A 27,890-nucleotide genomic window follows, 5' to 3' on the forward strand; every position below is an offset into this window, starting at 1 on the left:
ATGATCGCAACACCACCCCCGCTGGAGCTGGTGCGATCAAGTCGGATGATGTTGTGTTCTGGCAACCAGAAGCTGTCTCCTGACTTCAGGTGGGTTTCTGTCAAGAGGCCCACATCGATGTTATGCTTACGAAGAAAATCGGCAAGCTCGATGGTTTTCGCTCTTATAGAGCGAGCGTTCCAAGTAAAGATGGTTAGTGGTTTAGACGCCATATTTGATGATAAATTTTCCGAGCACTTGGATCTGCTCGGGTTTGCTTCGATAGTTGCGTAGGGCACTAGTCATGTTGACGAAGATTTCCATCAGTTCGTCCGCAGAGAACAGATCGGATTGGTTGTTTGATGGAGTTGCTTGCCATTGGAATCCAGGGAGGGGGGGGGGAAGATGAACCAACGAGAGGTTGGGCAGATGGCTTGGGGACCGAACCACTCGTTGGCAGAGCAGGAAAATTCACGTCAGTGAACGCCGGGGGAGCTCGAATCCTGTTTCGGCCTGGCTGGTGGTTGTTTGATGCATACTTTCGGATCTGTTTGTATTCCTCGCGTTTTGGGCATTGGCGGTCCGAACCCTGATGAGCCCCTCCGCAGTTAACACACTTGAATTCAGCTGCTTCCGCCACAGGCCAGGTGGATGTTGAGTGTTTTAGGGCACAGATACTGCATCTAGGTGCGATGAAACAGTTTCGGGTACCATGACCAAAACTTAAGCACCGCTGGCACTGGGTGACATCACGATGCCCACCACGGTACGGTTTCCACTGGACGATGATCGAAAAAAGCGATCGGACAGCTTGTAGGGCGTTCAGCGTAACTGTCCCTTTCTGAAAATGTACCAGAAAGAGACAATCCGGATGTTTTCGGGAGCTTTCATTCTTCCGTATTATACGAAAAATTCCGATGGGAACCAGCTTGTAGCGATTCTTGATTTCAGCCGCAATCACCTCGGTTTCGATGTTTGGAAGACCCCTGATGACCACCTTGAACGGTTTTTCGCCGGGGATGTCATGGGTGAAGAACTCCGTTTTGGAATCCTTCAGAACCTTTGTGACCCGATCAAATTCATCTTTGACATGTAGCAGAACTTTGATGCCAATTGACGTGAGCTTGTATTCAGCTTGGGCGTTGACGGTGGCTAGCAAGCTAACCAGTTTGTTAAGTGAAACATCCTTCACTACCAGTGGCGGGAGTTTCACTTTGATTTCAGGTTGGTTGATTGATGCGGTTGGGTTTCCGTCAGGCTTGGTCGCTGAGGAACAGGAATGGGCCACGCTAGGAGTGAAATGAGATGCACTGGTCTCACTAGCAGATTCCATACTCTCGGATCCACGCGATGAGCGGTCGCTTCTCGAGCGAGCATGGCTTGGAGGAAGCTTCCGTTTCGGAGGGGCACAGTCCGACGATTGCTTGCCACCCTCGGTATCATCCGCTTTCTTCCGTATGGAGTTATTACTCTTCTTCATTTTGCCCATCTTGGGCGACGGTAGGGGAACACAACTTATGCCACTTGAAGCTCAAAAAGCAGGACTGAACTTGTCTGCTCAACGGTCGAGCACAGAATCCGTCATGAGATGAATCCAATCGGATTGCGTACGCTGTTTTTATAGCGTCTGCCCGAGAGGGAGAGAGAAATGGAAGGAGTTTAATGCACGAGTTTTTTCTCTTTGGACGCGAAGGGATTTGAATGTATAAAAGGTAGGTTATGCGTGCTGAGTAGAGATGGGCATAACGGTTCATTTCAATGAGCGGCTCCGAATCGTTCGCTCAAATCAATGAGCCGGTTCAAATGAGCGGCTCTTGAGCGCTCGCGCATCATTAGTGCTGAGCGGTTTTCAGATATGGATGTCAACTCAAACCATCGACATGTATTTTATTATTTTTATTTGTTCTTTAATTTCATTTCTCAACCGACGATCTTACCCAATATGTGGCCTTTCTCTATTGGTGTTGACACCTCTGGCTGAAACATTCTTCCGCGCCGCTGTATCTGTAGGGTGAGCTCGATCCACGGAATGATTCCGAAAAGGGTTCCCTGTTGATGGTAGCTTTGCTAGTCGTTGAAGTCCTTACGGCTTGCGGTGATATCCTCCCAGGACTTCAGCCTTGCTCACTGGAACCGGTTCTCTTGCAGCTCTGCTCGACACTTCCGGTAGAACCGTCAGAGTGTATGGCTGACTCAAACTTGTTAGAGCTGCTTGTCAAAAAGTTGTATTGTTAGATTAACATGAAAGATTTTCCGCAGAAAGCAAACTAAAATAATCATTGGTTTTAGTTTTAGGCTGATTTTAGTAAACTCCGTCTGAAGACGCTTTAAGAGGTCTTCAAGTAATATTCAACGATGAAAACTTCATTGCTAACATATACAATTTTGATGTTGACGACGAAGGTAGGATACTAGTAGGTATGAGAGTGTGCTAGTATTTCATATCAGATGCCGAATTTGAAGTATTGACAAGACATGACATCTACCACACCGTAAATTTCCTACTCTGACTGTGGTATGAGAAAGTCGCAGGAACTTGATCAATTGACGAGGCTAAATCTAAGTCTCTATGATTCCTTTGCAAATTGAGGAGGTTGTTGACCCTACTAAGTTGATGAGATTAGTTAGCACCTTCACAGCTGTGCTGAGGATGACAAGTCCTCAAATTTCAAATATTTGCAAAATCGATCACGTTCCACATTCAATATTGAACATCCTAATGCCAAAATCAGCCCCATCCCTTCTAGAGCGTAAACTGTGGTAAAATCTTGTAGAAAAAAATATTGAAATCGATGTTAACCGAATATAGAAAAATGAAATCAAGAAACCGTAAAAAGTAAAAAAAAAGAAATTACGGTAAAGTATTCGAATCAAAAGAGAGCAAACCAAACGAACTGAAATCAAAAGTTGTAGAAAAAATGTAGAGAAGATAGCAAACATAAAACTTTATCCCAAAAATCGGAACAAAGTAAAACGTTACAACTAGTTGAAATCTTAAAAAAAAAACAAACAAAAACCAATAGAAAAGTTGAAAACAATAGTAGAAAACCTACAACTAGCGGTTGTATTTGGAGCAAATAAGAACAAACTAAAAGAAATGGAATCAAGGTATATTCTTAAGCAACAACAAACAGTGACACAGAGATGTGTGTAGCGTAGTGTTTATTTTCGGCCATGATTTTTCGAGATATCTTATTCCAGAGTGGTGGTGTCGTTTACGATTAGAAAAAAAACGTGATACAGAATCACACCCAAACACACACTTTTTTCGAATGTTTACCCAGTAAGTTTAGGTTAAAGTATTGAGGTGATAAAAGAAAATATATATCGGCAAAGGAATAAAATCGATTGTGAAAGATTTTTTTAATACAAAAAAACCGTTAGCAAAATTATTGAAACTTAAATCAATTAGGTTTTTATTTAGACTAGCGACGAGACAAACAAATGAGATAAAACAAAAAAAAGGAGAAAATGGTAGTTAAGAACAATTATCTATTGGTAGAAATGGTGAAACTAACAGTATAGGAAACAAAAAAATTGTGTATTGGTGTAACTGAATTTCAAGTACTTTAGTGTCAACGTTATCCGGTGGAAAAGCAAAAGCAACTAACTGAGCAACAAACTCAATATACTTCTGGATACCATTAGCTGTGGTAGTAGAATAGTTTAAAGCAGTATCAAAACCGGAAAACCTAGTGGTACAACTAAGCTGGATAATAATTTCATTCGAGTACCGAACCGAACTAGAGAATCGTATCAAAGAAAGTCGAAACACTATAAGAATATATAAAATTACCTAGAGGGAGATAAAACAGTGAAATAAAAAAGGAAAAAGACTTGACATTATTATTACAATACGTATATCGAGAATGAAGGTGTCTGTAAGAAGAAGAAAATTAAAATATAAGCGACTAAAAATCAAACAAGAAAATTTCCCCCCACTACTTGTTCTACACATGAATGTATAAAAGAAACAAGTTTATGTGAACTACTAATTGAATCGATATGCTAGGATTCGAGATCAGTCTTATACAATCATCTCTCAAGATAAACAAAGCAAAACAAAATGGTCATAGAGAATAAACAACAAACACTTCTTGCTATGATTGATTTTTTCCAAACAAAAAAAAATAAGAACAAACTTTACAAAAATGCAACATTTTATTAACGAAAATACTACGAAAAGCGATACAAAATTCAGCAATGAGCTCTAAACACTAACCACTCTAGGTTTATACTAACTTCTATAGAATCTATACATCTATTACTAGAAACAAACAAAAATGAAAAATGGTACGGATAAGGAGGGCAAACAAGTAAATTTACAAACAACTGATTAGATGATCAAATTATTGAATAAAAAATTAAAGAGAGAAGGAAGAACATTCAATGGCTAAGAAGATGAAAACAAGAAACGCCAGCCGGTCTGGTCGGCTTGTTTTTTTTATTTGAGAAAAATTACCACGATAAGTCGTTAGATGAATTAAGTAAAACTCGAAACTGGTTTACTTCGAGAAAGAGAAAGAGCGAACCAAAACTCCCGAAGCCCGCCCCAATCACAAGCTCAAAATTCCACCCCAAACAATTGATGATGCAATTGAAGGCAAAAATCTAAAATTAAAAAAAAATCGTTGGACCACCCCTGGGAAGTAAATCCAGTTCGAAACAAGTTCGGCAAATGCGGCGATAAAACACAGAACGTAGATGATTAAAAACAAAAAAAAAATCATTGTAAACAATATCAAAACCGAGAGTGGGATATAACTCAAAAAAGGAAGTTTAAATGTGTAGTTGACGAATGACGCAAATCAACCAACCTAAACTGTAAGCGTAATTAATTGTGAACCTAAGAGAGAAACATAAAATAATGAAGAAAAAAAATCAAAGAAAACCCTAAATGTTCTATATATACATACAGATATATAGGTGGTAAGCAGGACTAATACAGAGAACAAAAAACAATTAGGTGGTGAAAAATCTAAAATAAAAACAGATAAATAGTAAATCGTACCATATAGATCGAGAATGAGAACTAAACATCCAAACAGAAAAAAACCAATCGTATTGTGTATGTATAAGCCGATTCTATTGATTCAAGAGAGAAAAAAACCAAAATGGAACAAATTGAACAGTAACAAAAAATAATGAACAAACCGAGAACACAACAAAATCAAACCAGTAACTGTTATTGTAACTAATATCAAGTATAATATTGAAGTAAAGTAAACACAAGTAAAAAAAGCAAAATCAAAAAAACGATTCCGGCTGAGTGTGAAACTTGGATGCAATAAAGCATTGAAAATCAAATCTGTGAGTTTTTTTTTCTCTACGCCTGTGATATTGTGAAAATAGTCCCTGTTTTTGTTTATATATTTTAAAATTAATTTCGAAATGAAAGTAAACTTTAACGCAAGTTTTACGCGCGTTCTCGAAAAAAGTTTATGCAGCTTGGCATCTATGGAGTAAAACATTTTTTCCGTACATTTAACTTATGGTGGCTCCAGAGAGGATCAGCCACTAAACACTTTAAGTGTTTACTATTAATAATTATCAGGGGCCGTCCACATACCAGTTTGACAACTTAGGAGGGAGAAGGGTGTTTTTTCAATTTCCATGTGGACATCTTTATATTTTAAAATTTGTCAAATATTATTTGTTAGAAAAACCAGTTAATATTGATCGTTCATCGAGTGAACATCCGGCAACTAGAAATGTGAATCAAATTCTCGAAATTGCACTATGTCTAGGATTCTGGGGACGCAACCTTTAAATACCTAGTAGTTTAGGGTGTAAGAAAAAAAAACTGTTATATGGCAGCGGCTCAGAAAAATGATGTTTACAGGTGGCACATAGGTTCGGTTTTTGAAAAAAGACCATTTTTTCTTCGGGTTTTCCTCATAAAGATATCAGATCTAGTACCGAACATGTGTCTCTAATATTTTGAAATAAAATTTTCTTTATAAAGTAAGTTTTAAACTAAAAATTTGCTGAGACTTTTTGGGGGACTTTTGCGAAAAACAAATAAATTGGAATAAGTTACACGAAAGCTTGTAAGCAACAAAATTGCATACTCTAAAATTGCACAAAACCCATAAATCAAGTAATGTTATATCGAAAAATTCAATAAAATCAAGAATACAAAAAGGGAAATAACACCCAATATCCTAAATTTGATTTTTAGTGTTGTAATCTTTCGGATGTTTGATTTTTTTAAATTTACATAAGATTCTTCAACTTCATTTATTCCTCCCTTCGGGTTTTTTTCTTGGAAATTTCGAAGGGGGGTGGTGACAAAAGAAGAAATTAATATTTGTTCCAGCCCAAAGTTACTTAAGTAATACGCGAGGAAGAATGACCCTAACGGTTTAAACTCCTATCAAAAAAGAAAAAAAAAAGTTATACTGTCTAAAAAAGTCAAAATTTTGAAACTTTTGCTAAGGATGGCTTCATTTGTAACGTAAATGGCTTGAAAGCAATCTAAGAACAAAAAAATTCCAATTATCTCCTTTTTTCGATTCTTGAATCGAGATTAGTGTATTTCATTGTAAATTTTCGAGAAAGCGTGTTGAAATTCGATTACATATCCAAATTTCAAACTGTGAATTCAGGTTCCGAATATAATTAAGCTCGTAAATGAGTTTCGCAATCAAATTAACACATTGTGGACCAAATGCGAGATATCTCTTTTTTTTTCGCTTAAGGGGGGGGGTAGGGTCTAACATTTTCAAAAAATCGATTTTTTTTATTTTTTTATTTTCTTATTGTAAAACATTTCAAGAATGTTGTGTCAAATTTTCAAATCAATGGCCTGTGTCGGCAAGCGCCTGCAAATTACGACCGCTTGGAACCGCCACTAGTACCCTCTCTCAGTGAAGAGAGGGAATCTGCAGAAGAGAGAAAATTTTCTCCCTTTTGTTATGACCTTGATTTTCTGTTTTAATTTTACACGCTTACCTTGAAACACTCCACACAATTACAAACTGCTACACAAAGCTGCAAGGTCAAGAAATTGAACTCAAAATTCAGTTTCAGGAAGGTAAAAAAAACTTAAATCCCAATTCGAAACCAAAAATTTAACGGGCATTTTCTTTCCTAAACGTAAATTCACAGAAAGCTAAATGTTTAAGAATTTAAAATAGAAGATTTTTTTTACATTTGTTTTCAACCCGTTTTTTCACATTTCGTCTGAACGGATCCAATTTGCATGGAATTTTCATGATAAAATATTTTTGTTAAAAAAATACATCGAAAAAGTTAAACTTTAACCGGAGAAACGGTTGCCATGGCCCGAGCTATTTGAAAGAATTACTTTCATCAATTTATGTCGTGAGACGGAATATTACAAAAATTTGTAAAAATAAATATAAGTAAAGTTTAAATCTCAATATCTCGAAGGAATATTTTATCGGATTGTATTAACAAAACGTTTAGTTAATATATTTTTCAGATCTTTATTTTGACAAAAAGTCTGAATTGTTACAAATATTAGAATAATTTTTTATTTTTCAAAAATTGTCAAAAACAATCTCACGTACCGGAGTAATCGATGAATTCCTTTGAACTTAGCCACAGTGGTTGTACTGTGGCTGGGAATTCATCAACTACTTTGAAATCATACAAGAGGTTCTTCAAACCTTTTTTTTCTTGTAGTTTTGAAGTGAAGCTTGGATTTCTTCAAAACCAAAAAGCTGTTTACACTGATAAATCGTATCACAAATTTTGCAAAATTGTATCACATATTATCGGCAAATATTTGGATCTGGATGATTATTTTTACAATCCGCGCAAATTCAAAATTATCACATTATTCGAACATTACATTTAGTGGATGAAGAGAAAGTGTGTTAAAATGGCTCATCTATCAGAATGGAAATCATCAAGAAGAAAAACCCAGCTGAAAAAATAACGGCTAATATTTATATCAGTCTCATTAGAGGCAATGTACGAGAGAATAGATAGTTATTATTGTTCTCCTTCAGAAAAACCCGGAAGATCTATCAAGAGTTCGGTTAAAATTTTAGTGGTATATTTAAATGAACACATTACTTTCTTTTAACGGTACTCCTCATTCTTGTGTTCGTCTAGCTATCTCAATTATGATTGTGTATTTAAATAAACGTGTTTATTAATGACACTTGTCGCCGTCATCCGTCATCAATAAAGATCAATAATAAAATAGAAAGGAAAAAAAAACATCAGTGCGGCTCGAGAAAACGTGATCGTTTGAAAAATTGGAACGGTTTTACCGGGCCTTCGGGGAAGTTATCTTCAAGTGACCAGCGACTAAACCAGGTAACCATTTAAGGAATAGCCCCAGTAAAGAATACATATAACTCTTTACTGAGGCGCTTTTCTCCTTTCAGACCAAACATATGGATTGAAGTATCTTCCGTGGTCGGGCCCTGAGGAAGCAAAACAATTTACACCCGATTGCATCCAGGCAAAGAACTTCCGCTCGAAAGAATACCATGCAGCTTCAGGCCTTCCCTCTTCCTACAGGGGAAAGAAGTTGCAAATTACTGATGACCGGTTCCAATATGTCGCCAAATCTTTTGCAATTCGACCGCGGTCGCAGCAGCATGCACGGAATTTCGTGAACGATCCGCTAGAGGTGGCCGAGTGGTAGGATACGAAAAAAAATAACCTCTGTAAAAACAAACGGAGCCGAAGGAGGTGATGATACAGGTGATATTTAGTGTAACGTTTTTTGTGATTTGTGAAAAACACAGTAAATCAGTTCAATAATAAATAAATAGAAATAATTATTTGTATAAGAGTAAGAAATGTATTTCGAACCAAAATTTAGTTTTTTTTGCTTGTTTATTAATCACGCGAAAATGTTAGAGTATACTCGGTCGGAGAATTAAGCCTCGTCCACTCTCATCAACATGAATTGCAATTTCTGTAGGGAGTAGTAAATCTGCCAAACATGTCGGGAAACTTGAGACATGCACCTATCAGTTCAGATGTAAACATAAACAAGTCTTAGCAACCGAGATCACAGTTCAAGTTGCCAAGTGTGGGCGAGGTTTAAAGCATAACTCGAAAAAACAGATATAGGAGCAAAAAGGTTGCCAAATTATTTATTGAAACCCTTTTAAAAATATGAGAAATATATTTTCGTAAATTTGTTAGTCGAAATAGCGTTTTATCAATAAGGGTTGCTGCAACTAATCCCAACTCTCTCGTTTTGCTCGTAAACCATTTAAACATTTATAAAGTACCTCAAACAAACATCTCCTAGCCCTACAGACCTAATAACAACAATTACAGTACCGATAAAAAACACCCAAAAATCGGAAAAATTACAATAATACTACGTTTTGACATCGAATTGGCTTGGTGATCAGTTTGTAATGTTAAAGGTATTTTTTTAGCATTATTATGTATTTTTTTGAACCATACATTTTTTTAAAATTAATATTATTAAAGCAAATTACATAAATGGTTTTAATACAAAATAGATTTGAAGCTTTTAATATGATCTACCTGTAAATTTTAAGAGAACCTAAAGAGTTTATAATTTGACACATCGTAAAAGTTAATATAAAATTTATAATTGGGAGTCATAGAATTCCCGATAGATATTTTGGTTAATGTCAAATTTACCTGTAAGAGATGTTTTGTAAAATCGGCAGCAAATAAATTGTTTATTATGAAACCTTTCGATTGGGAATACTCAATTTACGAACCCCCTTAACAGTACTACCACAGATTTGTCAAAATATAGCTTGAAATAAGCCTTTACGATTAACTAAAAACAATATTTACAAACAAAATACAAAGCTTTCAAATGCATTTTTATTGTTACGTTGATGTGTTAAATTGAGGAAATTCCACGAAACACAAAAAGATTTCACAACTGGCAGCCGTGCTGGCCCTAGGAAAGAAAATCAAAACAAAAAAAAATAACGCTCTCACCGATAGTTTTTCGCGATTTAAACAACTTTCACCACCTCGTTTGATACCAGCACCGGGTGCATAAAATCCGGAAAATGTGCAGGAACCCTTGGAACTTTTCAAAAAGTGTGCCAGTATCGTCAAAAAAATTTAAAAAAGGTAACTCTCAATTTTTCCATACAAAATTTCATCGAAAGGAACCATTTTGATAAGCGCCATCCCTTAGTGGGAGTTGCAACTAGCTCTCAAAAAAACTCACCCCATTGAAGCAAAACTGTAGAAGTTATAGGCCTTTATCTCATCCTATCTAATACTTCAAGAAAGCAAGAGCAAAAACTTCAAACGCGTTTTTCTCGAAAGCACATTTTTTTTCGTTGGCGATTTCAACCTGCCAAATTTGGATTGGAATGAGTGGACTATTTGTAACGACAATGTTTTTCTCTTACCGGAAAACCTGAACGATTTCGAGTCAATCTTTGTTGATGATCTCACGGCTGCTGGTCTTCTTCAAGTTTGTAATCTTCCGAACGAAAACAATCGATTTCTCGATCTTGTTTTTGTTAACGACACCTCCAACTGTCAAATGTCGCTTGCCGAACCGCTACTAAGAAACGAAAGACATCATAGCGCCATGGAGATAACACTGGACGTGACGGCATCAATGGAACAAGAGGTAGGAATGCTCAAGCAATTAAATTGGAAATTAATTGATGAAAGTGCTGTTTCACATGAACTCAGCAGAATCGAATGGCAAGAAATTTTCATAACGGCTGATACTTACGCCAGAAATATGGGCTATTATATTAACGAAATGATTTATATCGTTCAATATTTGAAATCAGTCAGTGCTTTTCAAAATATTTGCATTGATGGTATGCCAGGGATAGGCTTTGAAGATTATAATGTGTTGATCTTCATAACATTGCGCACATTTTCAGAGCGGGAATTTCCCGAATGGTTTGATAGAAATCTCATTGCTTTGTACAAACAGAAAAAGAAGTCATACAATCGAATGAAGAGAAGCCATTTACAGGATGATCATGAAAATTATAAAGTGATCTTCGGCCTTTTCAAAGAGGCCCACCGAGAGGCTTACTCGGCTTACATTGCGAGAGTCGAACGGGAAATTAAGTCCAACCCAAAGCAATTTTGGAAATTTGTCAACTCGAAAAAGAAGAATAAAAGAAAATTAACGAACGTGAAGTATCAACACAATATGTCGACGGACTCACAAAGTACAGCGCAGCTTTTTGCTGAGTTTTTCAAAACGAACTATCAAACAACGGAAGCTTCCGGTCGAATAATGATGCCCATCGATCCTGTTAAACACGATATTTGTTTGAACTTAGAGGAAATAGAGGCAGGTTTGAAAAGGCTAGATGCAGGTAAATCATCTGGTCCTGACGGAATACCAAACAGATTTTTAAAGGCTTTCTGCAATGAGTTGGCACGTCCTTTGGCTCTTCTGTTCAATTCATCGTTACATTCGGGATTATTCCCGTTTGTTTGGAAATTGTCGCGAGTTACTCCCATCCACAAAAAGGGATCCAGAAATATTGCAGAAAATTACAGGGGTGTAGCAATATTATCTGCTTTGCCAAAATTTTTTGAGAAGTTGGTTTATCATCGGCTATATCCAGCGGTAGAGAATAGAATTTCGCCCCATCAGCACGGATTCTTCAGAAAAAGATCGGTGGTCACAAATCTTTGCGAGTTCACCACTCGCGTATTAGATTGGATGGTCAAGGGATTCCAAGTGGACTGCATCTACACCGACATGTCGAAGGCCTTTGATGTAGCAGGAATCAACGAAATTTTGGATGCATCAGCGCGAATCGGTATTGGAGGTAACATCCTACCTTGGATCGAGTCTTATTTGGTGAATAGACAACAGTACGTGTCTGTAAATTCTGTGTGCTCGGCACCCTTTGAAACGTCTTCCGGAGTGCCTCAAGGCAGTCACTTGGGACCTTTGCTTTTCATTCTTCTTATGAATAATTTGCCGGACTCCCTTTCGGATGCTTTCGTTTTGATTTACGCAGATGATGTGAAACTATTTTTGCCAGTAAAAAGGATAGAAGATTGTAGAAAACTTCAGAATGTTTTTAATGTATTCTCTGAGTTTATAATCAGAACCAAGCTGAAAGTAAACAATTCAAAATGCGCAGCAATATCTTTTACACGAAGCAGTACACCGATCCAGTTTACGTAGTTCGGATGACGGGCTTGGCCCATATATCCTTAATAAATAAACATAAATGTGTTAACATAGGACTGCAAAAAATTGAATCCAAAAAAACGATAATCTACATTATACCTAAGGGCTGTCCCAACGGTAGATGCAAAACACGGTTTTCGACTACGCTAAAACAGTCCGGATGGCACCGGTGGCGTAAATTGCTGTTTTAGCACAGTTATCGATTTCAAAATTCCCAACAGTTAGAGCACCTGCAACGGTTCAGGTCTAAATATTGGTTTTAGGTATACCAGTTTTAGCAAAATTTTAAATTTAGGAATCGGCTAAAACACGGGCTCCCCACCGGTGTGATAGCAAATTTAAAACGGGTACACTTTTATTGCAGACACTCAATAATTGAAAAGAAAAAACTCATTTTAATTGAAAAATTGCTAAGTTTTGAGTTTTACACCGTCATAATTCTACCAGGATTTCATTAACTTAAAGTCTTTTTAATAAAGTTTGTTCGAAACAAGTAGAAATTGATTGACGATTGAATACCTTTCTTTTTCCAATTGACTTCGACCGATTTCTTCCAGGCCGTAACGAAACCCCATGTCGAGCTGAATCGGTTTTTACTATTTTGACTAGTTTCAGCTTGCTTCATTGACAACGACCTGACTAGTTTCGACCAAAACTTTGGCTCATTGAACAACTACCAGTTGGCAGAAACCAGTTGAAACCGATTTTTATCTATGATTGAAAGAAGCTTAAAAAGCCAAAATGCCTATACGCAGCGAGAAAAAAGCTTCATTGAAACAAAAAAAACCTTTTTCTTTTAAAAATTGACTCATTTTGGGGTGTTGATTCCAAATATTAATTTAGTTTACCAGTTCTTGTTTATAGGTAAAAATTCATTCAACATATTTGTGCTTTTGTTTGGGCCAACTAAACAGATTGGCAAACATGCTCCTTTTATGTATTCTTAAGTAGAATTTTCATGATTATCAGTTGTTTGTAATGTAGCAGACGCGGCTTTTTAGCCAGAAATTGAAAGGAGTTTTTTCTAAGAATCATGTCAGTTTAGTCAATGTTATCGAACAATATATCATATTTCATGGTTTTGACAAAAATCGGTCATTACATGGTGTCGCGTACATACCTTGTGCGACAATTCACCTTGCGAACCAACACAACTCAACAAATCCAACTAGATGCACCTGTAAGCTTCACTTCGTTGATGACGTGCGTGAATAGAAGTTTGGGATCAGAGAAGAAAGACGAATACTTTTGCGATAGCTACCAACGTGGTTTTTGATAAAGTTTCTTAGTCAGTTTGTTTAAAAGTAAGATTTAATAAGATTCTCTTAAGTGGTTAAACTATACGAGTTGAACTCGCCAGGGATTTGTGAACCACTGTAGGTATAATTATTGTACTGTGAGACGGGATGATAGAACCGTAAATTTATTCTAGGTTAGAATCGTTCCTACATCCACGCATTGAATGCGACCGGTGCAATCTGGACTTAATCCAGTGACCACTTGAGCCAATCGAGGTAATAATACACCTGTAAAAAAAGAAACATTAAATTAATCCTTGAAATAATTTGAAATTATAGGCCACTCAAAAGTGGAAATCAGCTCTTATTCTGGGTAAAATAGCATTGAAGCGACCACTAAACCCACAAACGTAAGTCCTTCTAAAGGCTTTTCTATTATTATAAAAAAACTAACGTTTAAATTGTATCCACCAGGATTTTTTTAACCGATAATAAATCGCGTTACGAAAACGGAAATTGTTTTTTGGTTGCCTTCGCAACATATTAAAAAAATCGTTTACCGGAAAAGAGCAAGATGGCACCCGGTTATGGAAAGAGGAATAAATCGAAGAAACACAACTGCGCCGTATGTAAATCCGCCGATAACAGCAGAATGGTGCAATGCGATCATTGCAAAAGCTGGAATCACTTTGAGTGCGTAGGTGTTTCCCAGGATGTCGAAAATCGCCCATGGAGCTGCCAAGCCTGTACCGGAGAAAATCCAACGCTGAAACCGAGCAGCAATGCGCGTGCCAGTCAGAGTACGAGTACTCAAGAAGTGATTGACGTGGAGCAAGAAGATGACGATTCTTCTATATATTCGAAAGCCAGCCAGCAGTCGGGAAATTCGGAAGCAGTCAAACTACAATTACAGCTACTCGAAGAAGAGCAGCGGTTAGAGCAAAAGTACCTGCAAAAGCGATTTGAAATCCTAATGAAAGCGGCTGGCGGTGCTCCCCCGGAAAAGATATCGATCTCACATCCAGGGGCTCCGGCTCACCATTCTTCTCCATACGATGTCGCTCCTCCAGAAACGCATCGCCACAGCTTCGACCCGTTGCTCCTCAACCGTAGTCAAGTCGCAGCACGCCAAGCCATCCCTAAAGAACTGCCATCGTTCAACGGTGATCCGGAGGAATGGCCATTGTTCTTGGCTACATTCGAGAATACCACAAGAATGTGTGGTTACACGTCCGAAGAAAATCTCACACGCCTACAACGTTGCTTAGGAGGAAAAGCAAGGGAATCCGTTCGCAGTCAATTGATGCATCCGTCGAACTTAAACAGCATAATTTCTACGTTGAAAATGCTGTACGGTCGTCCAGAAATAATCGTGCGAACGTTGATCCAGAAAATCCAAGTTTTGCCAGCGCCAAAGGCAGAAAAATTGCAAACTTTAGTAGATTTAGCCATTGAAGTACGGAATTTGGTAGCCACAGTTAAAGCTTGTAAGCTCGATGACCATCTATACAACGTAACCCTGCTTCAAGAGTTGGTAGACCGTCTACCCCCAATGATAAAACTAACTTGGGCGGTTTATCGCCAAAATATGGAACGGGTTACTTTGCATGACTTCAATGAGTGGTTGTATAAATTAGGAGAGGCAGCAAGCACAGTTACGGTCACACTTCCCATTGGTGTTCCCGATAAGTCTAGAAGGCATCGTAAAGAAGATGGATATTTGCACGCGCACCGTGAGTCATCCCCAGAGCAAAATGTAAAGTCTATTCCGAATCAACATAAGAAACCAACCCCCGCGAGTTACTGCACAATCTGTTCGGATGAGTGTCAGTCAGTAGAAAAGTGTCAAGTTTTCCTAGAAATGGATAAGGCCTCCAGGTGGACCGCTGTGCGGGAGGGTAGCCTGTGTCGACGATGCTTGAAAAAACATAGTGGATTTTGCCGACGGAACACACCATGCGGTGTACAGGGATGCATATGCAAACACCATTATCTGCTCCATAACGATCGCTCCAACCAAACAATGGTACCGAAATCAACGACCACTCCAGATGATTCTCGAAAAGATTTCACCAACGTTCATCTTAATAAACACAGTAGCACCGTGGATCAAGTTTTGTTCCGCTATGTACCTGTAACACTACACAACAACGGAACCCGAATTCGAACGCATGCCTTTCTAGACGATGGCTCGTCTTTGACACTCCTTGAGGAAGATTTGGCTCAGGAATTACGTTTGGAAGGACCTTCTAGTCCACTGTGTTTGTATTGGACCGCAGGTACCAGTCGGTATGAGGATGCATCACGCCTAGTGTCAGTTCAAATATCAGGTATTCGGAATGAACAAAAATTACTTCGGCTTTCGGATGTTCATACAGTTAAGCAGCTCAAACTTCCTCCACAGTCACTTGACTTCAATCAGCTAGTCTTGCAACATCACTACCTATCCGGCCTGCCGGTTGACTCATACCTAAACGTTCGACCCGGGCTATTAATTGGTTTGAACAACATAAGAGCGAGTCACGTTTTGGATAGCAGAGAAGGTGTAGAAGGCGAACCCGTAGCATCGAAAACGCGTTTAGGCTGGTCTGTCTTTGGCAGAACCAGTTCAACAAAACCATCAGCACTTTATGCATCTCATTCGAGTTTCCATAATTGTTCTACCGACGATTCACTTGGTGGTTTACAAAATGCGGTAAAAAATTTCTTTTCCCTCGAAAATTTGGAAATAGTTGAACTGAAAAAGTTGCCCATGTCTAGAGAAGATGAACGCGCCCTGGAAATGATGGAATCTTCAATGACATTTCGAAACGGACGCTATCAAATGAGTTTACTCTGGAAGTACGACGATGTTCGTTTGCCGGACAGCCGTGGTATGGCGCTTAGGCGTTACGATTGTTTGAAGCGCAGAATAGCACGAGATACTAAACTTGCGGACGCACTGAAGGTAAAAATGCAAGACTACGTTGAAAAAGGATACGCCCGTAAATTGGGTCCTGCTGAGATTGAAACTCACCGAGCCCGAGTGTGGTACTTACCGATTTTTCCGGTGTTTAATCCAAATAAACCCGGTAAGTTAAGGATCGTATGGGATGCAGCAGCGGCAGCCAATGGAACCTCTTTAAATTCCGTTCTGATGAAAGGTCCCGATCAATTAACAGAATTGCCTGGAGTTCTATTTAAGTTTCGGGAGCACCTGGTGGCAGTAGGAGGTGACATCCGCGAGATGTTCCACCAGGTGCTCATGAATGAAGACGACCAACATTGTCAGAGGTTTTTTTGGTGCGATGACAACAACCAGACTTACCCCGACACGTACATGCTGCAGGTTATGTCATTCGGAGCAACATGCTCTCCCAGTTGCGCTCAGTTCGTCAAGAACAAACACGCTGATCGTTTTCAAACAACTTACCCCAAAGCAGTAGCGGTAATCAAAAGTAGCCATTACGTCGACGATATGTTTTTTTCCGTGGAAACCGAAGAGGAAGCCACAAAATTGGCGAAACAAGTGCATCTCATTCACTCCGAAGCTGGGTTCGAAATGCGGAACTGGATTTCGAATTCTGCCTACGTTCTTGAGTCCCTGGGTGCTGAGCTGGTTCCAGAAAAAAACATGGATATTGCAACTGATATCGCTGGGGAGAAGGTCCTTGGAATGTGGTGGTCAACCACATTAGACGTATTCTCGTACAAAATCTTTACCAAGAGGAACATTGAAATTCTACAAGGTGGCAAAGGTCCTTCTAAACGAGAACTCCTTAGTACTCTAATGTCCATTTATGATCCTTTAGGACTAATCGCACACTTTTTAATGTTTTTAAAAATCCTGCTTCAGGATGTCTGGAGATCCGGCATTGATTGGAACGATCCAATTGGTGATAAAGAGTACGAAAAATGGAAAACCTGGCTACAATTTCTTCCAACACTCGAAACGTTAAAAATTCCCCGATGCTATCGGCTCCAAACATCTGAACGATCCAGCAATAGAATACAACTGCATACATTTGTGGATGCGAGCGAGAACGGTTTCGCTGCTGTCAGCTACTTTCGGTTCGAAGAGAATGGCAACGTGGAGTGCTCATTGATCGGAGCGAAAAGTCGTGTCGCTCCTTTGAAATTTCTATCGATACCCCGTTCCGAACTGCAAGCAGCTATCATAGGTTCACGCTTGGCAAAAAGCATCGAAAAAGGTCACAGCTATAAAATTTCAAGAAGATTCTTCTGGACGGATGCTCGCGATGTTTTATGCTGGCTGAATTCCGATCATCGGCGTTATTCCATGTTTGTCGCTAATCGCGTAAGTGAACTTCTAGAAGATACAAATGTTGCCGAGTGGAAGTGGGTTCCCACTAAGCTAAATGTCGCGGACGAGGCCACAAAGTGGAAGCGCGCTCCTAGTCTTGAAGATTCCAGCCAATGGTTCTGTGGGCCACGATATCTACTGCTACCTGAAGAAAAATGGCCAATCATGCCGGAACTCGCAACTACGAATGAAGAACTGCGTCCCAGTGTACTGCATCATAGCTGTGGTGATGTCAAGTGGATCATACCGCCTACTAGATACACAAACTGGAGTAAATTGCTACGAATGACAGCATACATTCAACGGTTTCCTTCTAATATTCGAAAAACATGTTATATTGGACCCGTAAACTCTGAAGAGCTGCAAGTTGCCTCGAATTATTTGATTCAAAATACACAACGCGAGGTTTTTGCTGACGAATGGGGTATCCTGAAGGTCGATGGCAAAATCCCGAAATCGAGTTCATTATACAAAATTGAACCATATTTGGATGAGTTCAGCATAATGCGTGTACGCGGTCGTTTGAGTGCCTGTGAATTCTTGGATGAATCAGGTAAGCACCCAATTATACTCCCTAGAAAACACCGCGTTACATTATTGATAATTCTTGGCATCCACGAAAAATACCATCATCAAATGCACCAAGCAGTTATAAATGAAATACGAACTAAGTTCTATATTCCTAAAATTCGATCAGCCTATTATCATGTTAGACAGTATTGCCAATTTTGCAAAAACCAATCTGCGAAACCAAAACCGCCTCGTATGGCCGACCTTCCTTCAACTCGCCTTGCCGCGTATACCCGGCCATTTTCTTACATGGGGGTTGACTATTTCGGTCCAATGGAAGTCTCTGTTGGACGACGTGTAGAAAAACGATGGGGCGTTTTGGCAACATGCCTGACGACTCGTGGTGTACATATCGAGGTTGCCCACACACTTAATACCGCTTCATGTATCATGGCCATTCGGAATATTATTGCTAGACGGGGCACTCCAATAGAAATAATAAGCGACTGTGGCACTAATTTCGTAGGTGCTAGCAAGGAGCTGAAACAGGCATATGCAAATGTAAATCAGGAACAGATGATTATTGCGTTCACTTCTGCAGACACAAAATGGTCATTCAATCCTCCGGCCTCTCCCCATATGGGCGGAAGCTGGGAACGGCTGATCCAGACTGTGAAGAGGGTGTTGGCAAACGTCCTTCCAAAGCAACGTCTTCCAAGTGATGAAATATTGCGAAACGCACTTATAGAAATTGAGAATATTCTCAATTCGAGGCCGCTGACTTACGTGCCAGTTGATGACGAAGCCTCCCCGGCGCTGACACCAAACAGTTTTCTTCAAAGCTCTTCTTCTGGATGCAAACCGTTAATACTAAACGACGACACCGGAATGGCTGTTCGTAAGGCTTGGATGACTTCTCAAATTATAGCCAACTCCTTCTGGAAACGTTTTGTAGCAGAATATCTTCCGGAGATAACCCGTAGAACAAAATGGATTACATCTACCGATCCTTTGAAGATTGGTGACATCGTTGTAGTAGCTGATCCAAATTCACCTAGGAACTGCTGGCCTAAAGGGCGCATCATCGCAACCAACCCATCGACTGATGGGCAAATTCGTTCAGCGGTTGTACAAACTGTAGGTGGGATCCTGACGAGACCAGCGGTAAAGTTAGCGGTGTTGGACGTCGGTGCAAACGGTAATGACGTGGACCAGGGTCCACCCACTGCGGGGGAGTGTCGCGTACATACCTTGTGCGACAATTCACCTTGCGAACCAACACAACTCAACAAATCCAACTAGATGCACCTGTAAGCTTCACTTCGTTGATGACGTGCGTGAATAGAAGTTTGGGATCAGAGAAGAAAGACGAATACTTTTGCGATAGCTACCAACGTGGTTTTTGATAAAGTTTCTTAGTCAGTTTGTTTAAAAGTAAGATTTAATAAGATTCTCTTAAGTGGTTAAACTATACGAGTTGAACTCGCCTGGGATTTGTGAACCACTGTAGGTATAATTATTGTACTGTGAGACGGGATGATAGAACCGTAAATTTATTCTAGGTTAGAATCGTTCCTACATCCACGCATTGAATGCGACCGGTGCAATCTGGACTTAATCCAGTGACCACTTGAGCCAATCGAGGTAATAATACACCTGTAAAAAAAGAAACATTAAATTAATCCTTGAAATAATTTGAAATTATAGGCCTCTCAAAAGTGGAAATCAGCTCTTATTCTGGGTAAAATAGCATTGAAGCGACCACTAAACCCACAAACGTAAGTCCTTCTAAAGGCTTTTCTATTATTATAAAAAAACTAACGTTTAAATTGTATCCACCAGGATTTTTTTAACCGATAATAAATCGCGTTACGAAAACGGAAATTGTTTTTTGGTTGCCTTCGCAACACATGGATATTCAATTTTTTTAATTTTTTTTAAAAGTTTATTGTTGTTTTGCATTAATTTCATTAGAATGTTTCTGTTATTGAAAATGAAAGTTCATATAACGTTTGAACTCGAGAAACGCTGACTGGGCTCACTAATTCGTTGAGGCCAAAAGCTATTTATTGAAATATGAAGTCAAGAATAGTGTGACATAAATTATTTATACTTGATACGGTTTTTGTTAATATGTTTTCTCAATTTGTGTTACGTCTTGACCGGTTTTGGCGAGAAAAAACATTCAAATAACTTCTCAAAAAGAAACAATTATTACACCCAATGCTACCCAAACATGTGTGAAAATAATCATCATTGGCTAAAATTTTCTCACCGTGAGCCCCAAACGTCTAAATCGATCTGTCGTATATTTTGAAATCCTGTTCCAAATTTGCTTGAATTTGGAACAAAGGCGTATAACTGTTGGGAATTTTGAAATCGATAACTGTGCTAAAACAGCAATTTACGCCACCGGTGCCAGCCGAAATGTTTTAGCGTGGTCGAAAACCGTGTTTTGCACCTACCGTTGGGACAGCCCTTATACGCCTTTGTTCCAAATTCATGCAAATTTGGAACAGGATTTCAAAATATACGACAGACCGATTTAGACGTTTTGGGGTTCACGGTGAGAAAATTTAAGCCAATGATGATTATTTTCACACATGTTTGGGTAGCATTGGGTGTAATAATTGTTTCTTTTTGAGAAATTATTTGAATGTTTTTTCCCGCCAAAACCGGTCAATACGTAACACAAATTGAGAAAACATGTTAACAAAAAACCGTATCAAGTATAAAAAATTTATGTCACACTATTCTTGACTTTATATTTTAATTAATAGCTTTTGGCCTCAACGAACTGTGAGCCCAGTCAGCGTTTCTCGAGTTCAAAGCGTTATATGAATAAGAAAACGAAAATAACCGAAGCATCCTAAAGCCTAGTCCACACTAGGAGACGGTTCGTCTCGAGACGGTCTCAGCGTCTCCCATTTTCTTCGGGAGACACTGAGACCGTCTCAGGTTTCCAACAACAACAACAGACAACAAAGTTTGTCTCATAACAAAAATCGCAGTTCATGTTGCCTAGTGTGGACTAGGCTTAATGAAATAAACGCAAAACAACAATAAACTTTAAAAAAATTTTAATATCAGTGTAATGACCGATTTTTGTCAAAAGTTGTTAACAATATTTATAATCTACACAAACAATATTAAAACCGTGAAATATGGTTTTAATATAAAATCCCATATATTGTTCGATAACATTGACTAAACTGACTTCTTTTCAATTTCTGGCTAAAAAGGCCGTCTGCAACATTACAAGCTACTGATAATCATGAAAATTTTACTCAAGAATTCTTGAAAGAAGCATGTTTGCCAATCTGTTTAGTTTGCCCAAACAAAAGCACAAATATGTTTAATGAATTTTTACCTATAAACAAGAACTGGTAAACTAAATTAATATTTGGAATCAGCACCCCAAAATGAGTCATTTTTAAAAGAAAAATGTTTTTTTTGTTTCAATTAAGCTTTTTTTCTCGCTGCGTATAGTTATTTTGGCTTTTTAAGCTTCGTTCAATCATAGATAAAAATCGGTTTCAACTGGTTTCTGCCAACTGGTAGTTGTTCAATGAGCCAATGTTTTGGTCGAAACTAGTCAGGACGTTGTCAATGAAGCAAGTTGAAACTAGTCAAAATGGTCAAAACCGATCCAGTTCGACAGGGGGTTTCGTTACGGCCTGGAAGAAATCGGTCGAAGTCAATTGGAAAAAGAAAAGTATTCAATCGTCAATCCATTTCTACTTGTTTCGAACAAACTTTATTAAAAAGACTTTAAGTTAATGAAATCCTGGTAGAATAATGACGGTGTAAAACTCAAAACTTAGCAATTTTTCAATTAAAACGAGTTTTTTCTTCTCAATATTGAGTGTCTGCAATAAAAGTGTACCCGTTTTAAATTTGCTATCACACCGGTGGGGAGGGCGTGTTTTAGCCGATTCCAAAATTTAAAATTTTGCTAAAACTGGTATACCTAAAACCAATATTTAGACCTGAACCGTTGCAGGTGCTCTACTGTTGGGAATTTTGAAATCGATAACTGTGCTAAAACAGCAATTTACGCCACCGGTGCCGGACGGACTGTTTTAGCGTGGTCGAAAACCGTGTTTTGCATACACCGTTGGGACAGCCCTAAGGCTCGGTTTGATGAAATTTATAAACCTGTTCAAAGCTTAACTCTCTTAAACACTGTGTTAAAAAAGTGTTAACAATGATCATTCTAAAGAGACAAAATTTGTTACCTGATCAATAGTCGGTGATTTAATAGCGTTTTTTTTTAATTTCTTTTCTGTTCTCCGCAGCCCTGGCTTGAAAATAGGTGTTTTTCATTTGATTTCAAGATGACTATTTGGTTCAGTGTTTGCAATCTTCCCTGCATGCTTCATTCGTAAACAAAGCACGGGCGGCGGAACCGATATTCGCGATGGGGGTTTATTTACGTTTGCTCACATCGTAACACGGCGGTGACCAAATCGCGCGGACAATCATTCGACAAAATGCGCTGTGCTGTTCCGACCTGTGCGGGAAACTGCAACCAGTTGGTGTCCTTTCCGGAGAACGGTAACCTTCGAGCCCGGTGGAAAAATGCCCTGGAAGTGGGCAGCGGAATAACCATTCAGGCCAAGACTTGCGAAAAAATTTGTTTGTGGCATTTCGATGGTAAGGAAAAACCTTCAGTCTCACGACCAAAAAAACTTTCCTCCCGGAAGCAGCTGTACCAGATGGTGCTTCTTGATAACTACTGCGAACCGAACCGTTTTCTTCACAGGTTGGTAATGTATTGATTTTGGAATAATCTGAATCGTTTTATTAATCTTTCTAAAATATGTGTCCTTCAGGAAAGGAAAAGTTGAGTATGTTGACTGCTGTAGACTGTGTCTCCGGTTTGAAATTCGGGACCAAATGTCCAAGAATGACGGCCTTTTGGAAGGTTCCGTAGTGTCAGAAATGTTACAAAATATTTGCAAAACCACGTATTCCCAAGACGAGCTATTCGTCAGGATTTGCGAAGAATGTCACGAAAAAATGACTCTTTTGGATAGTTGGATTGAAGATGTTCGCGTCTCAGAATATGAGTACCAATTTCTAGTCGATGCGATAGGAAAGAAGGTACCGGAAGTAAAAGATAATCCGCTTGAGCAAAAGGATAGTCAGCAGTCTCTGACCTTAAACTTTGAGGTCGAACCATTATCCCCAAATTTTGAGGGATTTCCAGAAGAAGATTTGAAAATGGAATTCGAAGTTGATTCGGCTGATGAAATGGAATCTGATAATAAAAATGCTATTAATTTAACAGAGGAATCAAAGCAGTTGGAAAAGGCTACAGACAATCCCAAAGAAAAATCAGCCATTGTCAAAATTTTTAGGTATCCGCCAAACATTCCAGGGAAGCGTGGTCGAGAGGCTAAACCTAAGCCTAAAAACCAAATTAAATTGCAAGATGCTATCAGGCGGAAGTGTAACATTTGTAACCAACTATTTGAAACACCAGACGATCTCATGGCTCACCTCACAGAAAAACACACCCAAAAGGGACAATCGTGCTGTACTCTGTGTGATAAATCGTTCACTACCTTAACGGCATATAATCGTCACCTAGGACTACATGATACATCCGAACGTCCCAAGGTGTGCAGCTTCTGTCCTGTGGGCTTCAAAACTTTAGAGGCTCTACAGAATCACGAAAATAAAAATCACGGTACTCAGCATGAAGTACGCGCTAAGTTTAAATCCCAGGTTCTGAAGTATCAATGTACGAACTGTGACAGAGGATTCCGCTCCAAGTACGATTTGGAAGACCACGATCGTTACATACACCAGAAGCTTCCGGGTGCAGTCTGCAAGCTGTGTGGAAAAGGTTTCCGAAGTCGATCCTCGCTACGAAAGCATCACCTGACCCATACCAGAAACTTTCCGTTTGCTTGCCATAGCTGTGACAAGGCGTTCCGAGACAATTGTCTGCTTCAAAAGCACCTGGAAAAGCGCCATCCGCCGGAAGCGACCGTTGCCGGGGAAGTGGTCATTTCGGCAGATAGTAGTACTGATACCGCAGATTCGGACGAGTAGTACGTGTGATGAAAATGACGACATTTAACAGTAAATCGTAGGAAAACAAAACAAAGGGTGATTTCATCTTCCGAATTTCCTTGATTTCATGTTATTACTTTTTATAGTTAAAAAGTTTTCAAGCAATTTTATACCATCAAATCTGAATATTCGAAGATCAAAATTTATCAAAATCCATTCAACAAACGGCAATAATGCAGATGCTTTTTCAAGGACAAATATAATACGTGTAACTAAATTGTCGTTCAACAATCAAAAATCTCAGATCTCTAAAGAAGCATCTTAGTGCAAGTTCACTGTTATTACGAACAGTTCATAAATACCTATGAAAAATTTAGAGAGGCGAGATCGAAGTTCTGCAAGAAATTTTCGCCATGTTCTATATAAATACCCTTGTTGAAGAGATGAAAAAGAATAAATTAAGTAATTACAAATATATATTAACTGTAAGTAGTTTCTACATCCTACAACAAAGCATCACTTTTCCTTATCACCACGTTCTTGACCTTCTTCATTTATGATACCACCAGCAGCATCAACAACCTTAACCTCCTTTGACCCAAAATAATCGCTAGTTTTGAAAATAGTGGGTGCCTGATAGACCCCACTAGCATTCCGATTGGTTTGCCTTTCCAGCGTCTTCGGTTTGCTAAAAATATTCAACGATTTCAGCAGCACATTGATAGTCTTATCCGGAATGTCCAGTTCTTCTTCGGCAATCTGAACCTGCTTCTCCACAGCCTCCAGATTCTTGGACACCATCGCAACGAAACGCTCCAGCTGATCGATTCTGCTGCACAGCTCATCAAACTCCGGCTTCATTGCGACGATCGTTCCGATGTTCTGCTGCACCGCAACCGAGCGTTGTGCCTTCGTTAGCTCAAGTAGAGCTTCGAATTCCTCTAGCCGCAGTAACATGTCTTCGATGCGAGCCGTTATCGGTTGAATCTTGACGATACCCATGCGAAAAAATATCATTAATCTCAAGAGGAATTGATAATATTAAACTCTTACTCACCTCCGCTTGCAGATTGGATGCATCGTTCCATCGCGTATAGTTAACATGTTCTTCAGTCATTTTGTGAGCTGGTTTTTAACTTTTTAAAGCAAACTGTATATCAGTAATTATAACTACATGGCAGCAGTATATGATTATTTTTTAAGTCTTCTCTATTGGACGTAGTTTCGTTCCGTTGCTTTTACAACAAAGAAAACAGAACAAAACACAGCAAATGGATGAAACAAAAACAGTACAGTAAAAGATGAAAAATTCACTTTGATGTCATTCTCTCAAATGTCAAAAACATTCAATAATTCTACCTTTCCAATATGATTGAGAAACTTGTTATATTCACTTAAAAAAATAGAAGAAAACTTCATACTTTGATAATTTAACGTTTATAATTTTACTTAACATTCAAGTTTAGGTAGGTACTAGTGAGAATATAATAGGTACCTAAATGTTTCATGAAAAAATTATAGACTGAATAAAGACATGTAGGTATATAACTGGCAAGCAAAATTCTGTTCTGTAGAATATCCATGTACCTACGCAATCATTCACACATCAACAGAATTCTAACGTGCTACGACAAACGTTTTTTCTCGTCCAATATCCACACAATGCCTAAATACAGGCGTTTATCTACCTTCAGCACAGAACAAGAATTTTCGGTATAAAAATCGTATGGTACATTCAGGCGCTTATTGTAAAGCAAGCTTGATCAAGATCAAGGTGAACGTGAACGTTATAAAGGATTATGTCGGTTAGTAACTGTAAGTAAGTAAGAGACTTGTTGTATTTTGTACCGATAATAAAGTATTTAAATTTTGATATGTGAAAGCGTAAGAAAATAATTCCAGTATTTCATTAATTATTAATCTGTTAAATTATAGTAAGCTATGAAACATTAGAATTGTATAAATAGCACGTAAGCTTTCTAATAAACTTCACTAAAAATCCCTGAAAAAAAAAAAAAAAAAAAAACTTCACTAGTTGTTCAACCTTCGAATAAACCTGTTTGCTAATAGGTTATGGACCCAGTTCACGTTACCTAACAACCGTTGCTATAGCGGTTTGTTTGCTGGAAGTAACAGTGAAAATTTTTTTCAAGTCAAGTTTGAAGAAGTTAAAACGTGTTGAACATTGAAGCAGAGATGACTTCCAGTGACCAGAGTTCTCATCGAGTGGCAGTTGTTCCGAGGGCCGGAGCAAGTCACGTTAGTCTGCCGGTTACAGAAAGGCTCCGAGGACGTGAGAACTATAGTTCCTGGGCGTTTGCCATGAAAATGGTATTGATTCGCGAAGGAAGCTGGAGTGTCGTGGAAGCGGACGATGACGACGTGGTGAACCAGGAAGTGTCCCAGAGGGCGCTAGCTACCATTTGCCTTGGAATAGAACCAATAAACTACAGCTTGGTTCAGGAGGCAACAACTGCACATCAAGCGTGGGCGAATCTCAAGAGTGCTTTCCAGGACGGCGGAATGACCCGCAGAATGGGTCTGCTGCGGAAATTAACGAGTATTCGTTTGGAGGAGTGCAAGTCCGTGGAGCAGTATGTCGATGAAATTATGTCGACGAACCACAAGCTTGCAGAAGTCGGATTCAAGGTGGATGATACGTGGCTGGCGAGTATCCTTCTCATGGGTTTGCCGGAGAACTATGAACCCATGATAATGGGGCTGGAGGCGTCCGGGACGAACATCACGGCTGATGCAGTTAGGGCAAAGATTTTGCAGGATGTTAAGGTTCATTCTGTGGCAAAGTCGTCGAATTTGGAAAGTGCGTTCATCAGCAATCAAAAACGGTCGTCCAAAGGTAGAGCGAATGTGAAATGCTTCAAGTGCAACAGAATGGGGCATTTTGCATCAGAGTGCCCGAGCAAACAGGATCAAGGCAATCCAGGAAGTTCCAGAACATTCAAGAAGCAGTCAAGGAATTCCGCTTTCTCAGCAAGGGTGCAACCAAATCAGTGCGATAAGTGGTTGTTTGATTCCGGGGCGACGACCCACATGTGTCGTCAGGAAACTATGATATCGGGCAGCAGAAAGATGTCGGAAACCATCCACGTGGCCAACGGCGATGAAATTCCGGTGGTTGCCATTGGAAACGTTAAACTCGAAGCAGCAGTTGAAGGTACATCTTGCTCTCTTACGTTGAATGATACTCTTTGTGTTCCAGATATCGCCGTTAACTTACTTTCGGTGAGCCAAATCTGCAAAAGAGGTCATAAGGTTATCTTCATGAGCGATTCTTGTGAAGTGGTCAACGTCCGCTCAAGGCAATGCTGTTCGAGGGAGTCCAGGTTACGCCGGAAGAGAAATTCACAGGGATTCGACCAGATCTGTCGCACCTGCGAGTTTTCGGCACAGCAGCGATGGCTCACGTACCAAAAGTAAGAAGGAAGAAATGGGATCCGAAATCTCAATCCTGTTTATTCATCGGGTATGCAACCAACGCCAAAGGGTACCGAATGTACAACGAAAGGACTGGTCAGGTGTTCGTTAGCCGAGACGTGATTTTTTTGTGCGAGGGAGTTGAGAAAAACCAGAAGCCAGAAACGGAAACGGAAACTCCGGTGGTGGAATTCTCAACTGAAGCAGTAGAAACGGAAATCGAACAAGAGCTTGAGGATGAGGCGAGTGAAGATGAATCTATCTGGTGTGATTCAACTTTCAC

At 39.2% G+C, this 27,890-nt stretch overlaps 3 protein-coding genes across 4 annotated transcripts; 2 read left to right on the forward strand and 1 right to left on the reverse strand.

The window, feature by feature from the left end:
- The first annotated feature begins 13,909 nt into the window (after nucleotides 1-13,909).
- LOC129752501 (uncharacterized) lies at nucleotides 13,910-19,450 on the forward strand. Its single transcript, XM_055748275.1, has one exon. It carries the CDS (start codon nucleotides 13,910-13,912, stop codon nucleotides 19,448-19,450), a length of 5,541 nt encoding a protein of 1,846 aa, XP_055604250.1.
- Nucleotides 19,451-22,560: 3,110 nt separating this feature from the next.
- On the forward strand, nucleotides 22,561-24,649 carry LOC129755822 (zinc finger protein 700-like). Of its 2 annotated transcripts, none has more exons than XM_055752497.1 (2): nucleotides 22,561-22,913; nucleotides 22,984-24,649. In XM_055752497.1, exons 1-2 carry the CDS (start codon nucleotides 22,642-22,644, stop codon nucleotides 24,209-24,211), a joined length of 1,500 nt encoding a protein of 499 aa, XP_055608472.1. In that variant the 5' UTR covers nucleotides 22,561-22,641; the 3' UTR covers nucleotides 24,212-24,649. The 2 variants fall into 2 exon arrangements, with proteins under 2 accessions (XP_055608472.1, XP_055608473.1); XM_055752498.1 differs by having other exon boundaries at nucleotides 22,790-22,917.
- Nucleotides 24,650-24,677: 28 nt separating this feature from the next.
- Nucleotides 24,678-25,476, reverse strand: LOC129757170 (biogenesis of lysosome-related organelles complex 1 subunit 4). Its single transcript, XM_055754301.1, has 2 exons — nucleotides 25,230-25,476; nucleotides 24,678-25,159 (listed from the first exon to the last, which is right to left on the reverse strand). Exons 1-2 carry the CDS (start codon nucleotides 25,287-25,289, stop codon nucleotides 24,689-24,691), a joined length of 531 nt encoding a protein of 176 aa, XP_055610276.1. The 5' UTR covers nucleotides 25,290-25,476; the 3' UTR covers nucleotides 24,678-24,688.
- Between the last annotated feature and the right edge of the window lie 2,414 nt (nucleotides 25,477-27,890).

The sequence above is a fragment of the Uranotaenia lowii genome, chromosome 3 (genome assembly GCF_029784155.1).
Source record: "Uranotaenia lowii strain MFRU-FL chromosome 3, ASM2978415v1, whole genome shotgun sequence".
NCBI lineage: Eukaryota > Metazoa > Arthropoda > Insecta > Diptera > Culicidae > Uranotaenia > Uranotaenia lowii.

What these genes read in the sequence shown, in the direction of transcription:
- LOC129752501 (XM_055748275.1), top strand. Translation starts at nt 13,910, where the DNA reads ATGGCACCCGGTTATGGAAAGAGGAATAAATCGAAGAAACACAACTGC.
- LOC129757170 (XM_055754301.1), bottom strand. Translation starts at nt 25,289, where the DNA reads ATGACTGAAGAACATGTTAACTATACGCGATGGAACGATGCATCCAAT. An exon ending in CATCCAATCTGCAAGCGGAG is followed by an intron (nt 25,160 to 25,229) that starts GTGAGTAAGAGT and finishes GGTATCGTCAAG; the next exon opens with ATTCAACCGATAACGGCTCG.
- LOC129755822 (XM_055752497.1), top strand. Translation starts at nt 22,642, where the DNA reads ATGCGCTGTGCTGTTCCGACCTGTGCGGGAAACTGCAACCAGTTGGTG. An exon ending in CCGAACCGTTTTCTTCACAG is followed by an intron (nt 22,914 to 22,983) that starts GTTGGTAATGTA and finishes TGTGTCCTTCAG; the next exon opens with GAAAGGAAAAGTTGAGTATG.